We start from the raw sequence: 6,065 nt of genomic DNA, 5'->3' as shown, positions 1-6,065 counted from the left end.
TAATATCGATGACATTATTATTGAAGAGACAATATTTCGATATTAACCAATGATGTTATCATTGTAGTGCCGGCTGATGTTGTAGCTAAATAGCAAACTGGAATGTTGGAAAAAAAAAATTATTTATTTATATTATACTTGAATATTATTTCCAGTTTGAGTTATAGTCATATTTTATAAATTGTTATTGACCTAAAGAAAAAATTAAAGTAGATTTGCTGAAATTCCAAGTTACAGTTGTTTGAATTACTTATATTTTCTAAGGCTTGACAAAATAATACAACGCCACACATCATTTATGTCGAAAACAACAAGAGTGTTGTAAAAATAGTTAATATTTGGTGGCCCTGAAAAGGGCCGTTTTAATATGTATAAATACGGCGACGACGTTCTTAAGCTTTCTTTTCGGTCTTCTTGGGCAAAAGGACGGCTTGGATGTTGGGCAGCACACCACCTTGGGCAATGGTGACGCCGGACAACAGTTTGTTCAACTCCTCGTCGTTCCTGATGGCCAACTGTAAATGTCTGGGGATGATACGGGTCTTCTTGTTGTCACGGGCGGCGTTACCGGCCAACTCCAACACTTCAGCGGCCAAGTACTCCATGACGGCGGCCAGGTACACGGGAGCGCCGGCACCGACGCGCTCGGCGTAGTTGCCCTTCCTCAACAGACGATGGATACGACCGACCGGGAACTGGAGTCCGGCACGGGACGACCGGGTCTTCGATTTGCCGCTCTTTGCTTTTCCTCCTTTGCCGCGTCCGCTCATGATGCTCGATTGTAGATTGTCGTGTAGTGAAACGAGAGAAAATCCAGACGATACTGATGATCGGAACAGGCCAAAATCGGTATTTATACACTTTTAAGACGTAAATGCGTCTGTATGTTGGCCTACGTTTGAAAATAACGACGACGAAAAACCACACTTTGTAGACATAAACGTTCAATGCAAAGTGTTGTTTATACTCGTCGTGTTTTTCTTTGATGCTTAGACGTTGACGATGAAAAAACGGCACATTGTAGGGTTCGCTTTTAAACACAAAGTGTTAATCTTACTCGTCGTTTTTTCGTCGACTCTTACAAATCGTACTCGATAAACGAAGTCGCGACGCGTAATAAATATGAGCGTAAACGATTTTCGAACCATCATTCGTCCACCAGCTACCGGCCAACTATTTCGACGACCCGCAAACCGTGTACAACCGCAGTCACTATGGCACCAGGAGGTAAATCCGCAGGCAAGGCCATGAAGAAGTCCGGCAAGGCGCAGAAAAACATCACCAAGTCCGACAAGAAGCGCAAGCCGAAGAGGAAAGAATCGTACGGTATTTACATCTACAAGGTGTTGAAACAAGTGCACCCCGACACCGGCGTTTCCTCCAAGGCTATGAGCATCATGAACAGCTTCGTCAACGACATTTTCGAACGCATCGCCGCCGAATCCAGCCGTCTGGCCCACTACAACAAGCGTTCGACCATCACCAGCCGGGAGATCCAGACCGCCGTCCGTCTCCTGTTGCCCGGTGAATTGGCCAAGCACGCCGTCAGTGAAGGCACCAAGGCCGTGACCAAGTACACCAGTTCCAAATAAGCATTTCGATATTAGTCGCGCGCTATATCCACTTAAAACGGCCCTTTTCAGGGCCACCAAATTATTATTCTGATACACGTTATTATATAATAATATTATTATTATTCGTAGTGTATCCTATTTAAGTTATTAATATCTGGGGTTTTTAATTTTTATTGACAATATCACCGACCGGACGACCGCCGTGTGTGTTATCGTCTTTTGTATCATTATATTACGTTTGTCGTCGGTTAGTACTACGACGTGTATTTTATTTGTACATTCGGCGAATTTTTTCACATTACATTACTAAAAATATAAATTCACTACACAAATTAGAAAAAAACGGGAAAACAATATTAGCTATAGATAACACTTAAATTAGCTATATATGTATATAACAGCTTTATTAACTAAAATAAAATACAACAGTGATCTGCTCACTCGAGTTAATTGCATAACGACACAGTTTACTGGCAGAGTATAATATTATTGCATTTGAATATATTATATTTTTAGGGCCCGGGACTTGTACCGAATGGTCTGAAAAATAGATCTGACTGCAGTATAGTTCTTAAAGACCAACGTATTTTAGCAAATAAGCAATTAAACGTAGGCCAAACAATCAAAACAAAACTATACAAAATTGTCTACACAGTAAAAATGTCAATAATGTTTATCATTTAAGGCCGCCCAAATTACTTTGTCGGGGGCACTCTCCCGTAATAGACCGTTTTATTACCAGGAGGGTATTGTCGCGCGCATTATTGTTTTTACGAATATTATAATTGTGTGTGTGTTTATTAACTTTTGAGTTACTTTTCTTTTACTTAATTTAAAAGTGTTACCTTTTCTCCCGTCGGTTTTAAGTGTGTGTGTGTGTGTTTAACGGTTCGTGTACCAAAGTGCGTATACGACACTGACAAGTTACAATTTTTAATTACATTTTAAAGAATCGAACATTTTTTTTTTTTTGTATATTTTGGGATTTTTTTATTCTTGGGCAGGTGGGTACTCAAATGTTTTATTATTTTCGATAATTGCGTCATATTTTAAAATTTTGTTTATTTAAAAGTGTTAAATTTATTTTTTATAAAAACTATTTTTATTTAAGTTTTGCGGTTACAACTAGTATGAACATAATATTTAAAAAATACAAGTTATATTTAAAAATAAGTAGAAAATAAATTTCGAGTGCATATTTGGGGTTTTATTGAACAATTTACAGATAGGTACAATATAAAAAAAGCGATTATGAAGTACGTTTGTATGTGAGTATGTATGCATGTATGTATGTATGTATGGATGGTGTGTACGTCAACAGATATTGCTTTTAGAATTGATCGATATCGAGACGGTTTTTCGTGTACAGTTTATCATATACGACTATAGTACACAAGTATTTGAATTTGAATACAAATTTACAATGAAATACAAATGAATACAACGACGTGGGTCGTTCATTCAGCTCGTTTGTTTTTGTCCTGTTATCTATATCTCGCGTGTGCCGTTTAACGCACAGCGCAGCGGCCGCGTCTGTTGTTATTTTCCGTTTTTAATCAGTCAGGTGAATTTGTAATATTTCATAATTATTGTTATTTTGATATATTTAAAGTTTTGTTGTGGGCATACAGCCATACTTGTAATTATAAGTCAATTAGGGTTTAGGGCTGGCCAGACAGTCTTAAGTATTGTCAAATCAATTAAATGTTATTATCTGCAATAGTCAATCATTTTCCTAAATATACATACAACAATAAACGTATTTACCCATGTTGTAGTCGTTTTAACTTTTTCATTCCATTTCACAATCACTATTACTTACTGTAGTTTGTATTACTATAATCTATAAAATATCGGTACGAGACACCGCGCGACACGCTTGTTGTGTATATTGTATTATATAAATATTTGGTGGTCCTGAAAAGGACCGTTTTAAGGGTTTAAGAGAGTGTTTTTAACAAATTACGCCTTCTTTTTGGGCGCAGCCGTCTTCTTGACTGCCACCTTCTTCGCCTTGGGTGCCTTGGCTTTGGTGGCCGGCGCTTTCTTAGCCTTGGCCGGAGACTTTTTCGGTTTCGCGGCTTTGGGTTTAGGCGCTGCGGCTACCTTTTTCACCTTCTTGGCGGCGGGCTCGCCGGATTTCGGTTTCTTGGCACCGGTGCTCTTCCTCTTCTTGGCCGCTCCGGGCGCCTTGGACACCGCCGCTTTCTTGGCGATCGGCTTCTTTTTCGGCGCTACCTTCTTCTCTTTTTTGACTTCGGCGGCCAATTTGAAATGGCCCGACGCTCCGTTGCCCTTGGTCTGGACCAGCTTGCCGCTGGCGACGGCCGACTTTAGGAATTTGCGGATGAAAGGCGCTAGCTTGGCAGCGTCCACTTTGTAGTTGGCGGCCAAATATTTCTTGATAGCCGGCAACGACGATCCTTTTTTCTCCTTCAGTTCCTTGACGGCTGCGATCACCATCACGGCCGTGGTAGGATGAGCCGGTGCGGCTTTCTTCGCCTTGGGAGCGGCGGACTTCTTTTTCGGCGACTTGGCCTGGGCCGGCGACGAGGCGGCTGGTGCTGGTGCGGCGACTGCGGTGTCGGTCATGGTGAAGCGGTTTGAAAATAGACTCTGGTACTCTGGCAAAATGAACAGGAACGGTGTGTATAACTCGAGTTTGGCCGTCACACCGTCTATATACTCGTCGCCATACCGACTAGTAAACGCTTACGGAATCGAATTTTCCGTTTTGACGTGATCCCGTTCCGTTTTATCTCGTTTTTTCCGCTCGAAAATCACTCAACGGCGATAAATCTCGTTCTCCTTAAAGCCAACGTTATAGCAAATCCGTCGGTCGGTCGAGTTTTCACTTAAAATCGACGGCCGACGTGCCGCAGGAGGTTGTTCCGACCAGTCCGACTATTCAACGATACACCTCTTTCGAGGTCGATTAGGACTCGTTAATTTCGAGTTAAACTAAAAAATCTTTTCGATTCGCAATCTGCACGTGTATTGAAAAATTATCGCGTGGGCTCTAAGAGTCTGCGGTATGAAGAGACCGAAGGGGGCGGTGTCGAATTCGGGTCGTTAGTAGTTTTACGTGTCGCGTAGTTATCATCAAAACTCTATGCGATATTTTGACGGCGGCAACACCGACCGAATCGACTTAAGATTACACCGAAAATAGTAAAAACAATTTAAATTGTCATTGTAAAAATATATAACCTATTCGGCTATTAAAGCTGTCCCGATTTCTATTAAAAACAAGACTGCCAAACGCTCGACTCTATTTTAATTAAATCGTTAACCGATTCGAACGAGTAAACCGTCGCGATTATGACGTCTTTACATTTGTTTAAATTTATTTTATATATTTTTGAAAGTCCAAGACTGATTTACTACGTTTGCTCAATAGTAGTATTGTTAAATATCTAGACTCGCCCGTGATCGTCGAGGCAGCACAATGTATGAACAACGAGTAGCCCGTTTACAAAACCGATTACGTTTCAAAAAATTAATATCGGTGTTTTTATTTTTAAGTTTTATGATAACGTTTTGGTTTATTTTGTCTTGAAATAAATTTCCATAACCCATTTTTTACCTGATAAACATATACTTTATGTGTAGGCCCATTCCCAAAAGTTATTGTCTGCAGTAATTGCCATGAGGCATGTAATATTGGACCGTTTGTCAAATAAAAACGTATTATCAACATAACGGGTATCACATAGGTATTACATATTGTATTTTAATATTAAAGTCGGAAACGATTATTTCTCATTTTATTAAACGAAAATGCTAATTTATTATTGTAAAATTAAAAGTACAAAATTTATTTTATGAATAAAATCGTGTTTTTTTTTTTACTCCAGAAATAATCTACTCGAATCAAAAACTTTTCGTTTACTCACGTTCGAGTGCCTTATTAATTTTTCATTTTAAACGTGGTTGGAAAACTGATTTAACAAAAAAACAATTGCAATTTGTAGGTAAAGACCGTTTGTTTTGGACATTTTATTAAACGGGTTTTTTCATATTTACCCAAAATTTCAAAAAAAGTTGACTTTTATAGTTAATTGTACATAGGCTATTCGATACACAAAATACAAACACCAGCCGAACAATGGCCATTTCACATTAGCAAGTGATATATTATTATTTATTATATTTAATTATTATATATTAATTATATAAAGTAATTTATTATATTATTTAGTTTTCAGTTTTCACAAACGTATAGAACCTATTGGTATCGTCACTGTCCGTGTATTTTAAATCCAGTGCCGCGGAAACGTGTGGAGCCCATATCTACCTACTTTCAGATAACATAGTTTTAAACGACGCGCCACAATCTACGGGGTTTTTTATTATTTTTTTTTTTAATAACGCGTTCATCCCTCCCGTCGGACAAACCGGATAGAAAATAATAATTCCTTTACACACCGCGTTCTACAACCTAACAAACTCATATCGACTATAACGCGGCCGCCGCCGCCGACTACTTCC

The 6,065-nt window shown here is 39.1% G+C and overlaps 3 protein-coding genes across 3 annotated transcripts; 1 reads left to right on the top strand and 2 right to left on the bottom strand.

The window, feature by feature from the left end:
- Nucleotides 1-392: 392 nt before the first annotated feature.
- Nucleotides 393-770, bottom strand: LOC126847840 (histone H2A). The gene has a single exon (XM_050588243.1). The coding sequence runs from the start codon at nucleotides 768-770 to the stop codon at nucleotides 393-395; it is 378 nt and encodes a 125-aa protein (XP_050444200.1).
- Nucleotides 771-1,214: 444 nt separating this feature from the next.
- On the top strand, nucleotides 1,215-1,592 carry LOC126847839 (histone H2B). Its single transcript, XM_050588242.1, has one exon. It carries the CDS (start codon nucleotides 1,215-1,217, stop codon nucleotides 1,590-1,592), a length of 378 nt encoding a protein of 125 aa, XP_050444199.1.
- A 1,944-nt stretch (nucleotides 1,593-3,536) lies between these two features.
- On the bottom strand, nucleotides 3,537-4,166 carry LOC126847838 (histone H1-like). The gene has a single exon (XM_050588241.1). It carries the CDS (start codon nucleotides 4,164-4,166, stop codon nucleotides 3,537-3,539), a length of 630 nt encoding a protein of 209 aa, XP_050444198.1.
- Nucleotides 4,167-6,065: the final 1,899 nt, after the last annotated feature.

This window comes from Adelges cooleyi, unplaced genomic scaffold (genome assembly GCF_023614345.1).
Source record: "Adelges cooleyi isolate 19-005CV unplaced genomic scaffold, UGA_ACOO_1.1 ACOO_flye_CR_arks_rails_tigmint_CR_PRNA_121, whole genome shotgun sequence".
Lineage (NCBI taxonomy): Eukaryota > Metazoa > Arthropoda > Insecta > Hemiptera > Adelgidae > Adelges > Adelges cooleyi.
Note: the sequence above shows the minus strand (reverse complement) of the source record. Positions and strands in the feature narration are given on the sequence as shown.

Bases quoted from the DNA above. Each gene is read 5' to 3' on its own strand.
- LOC126847840 (XM_050588243.1), bottom strand. From the start codon at position 770: ATGAGCGGACGCGGCAAAGGAGGAAAAGCAAAGAGCGGCAAATCGAAG.
- LOC126847839 (XM_050588242.1), top strand. From the start codon at position 1,215: ATGGCACCAGGAGGTAAATCCGCAGGCAAGGCCATGAAGAAGTCCGGC.
- LOC126847838 (XM_050588241.1), bottom strand. From the start codon at position 4,166: ATGACCGACACCGCAGTCGCCGCACCAGCACCAGCCGCCTCGTCGCCG.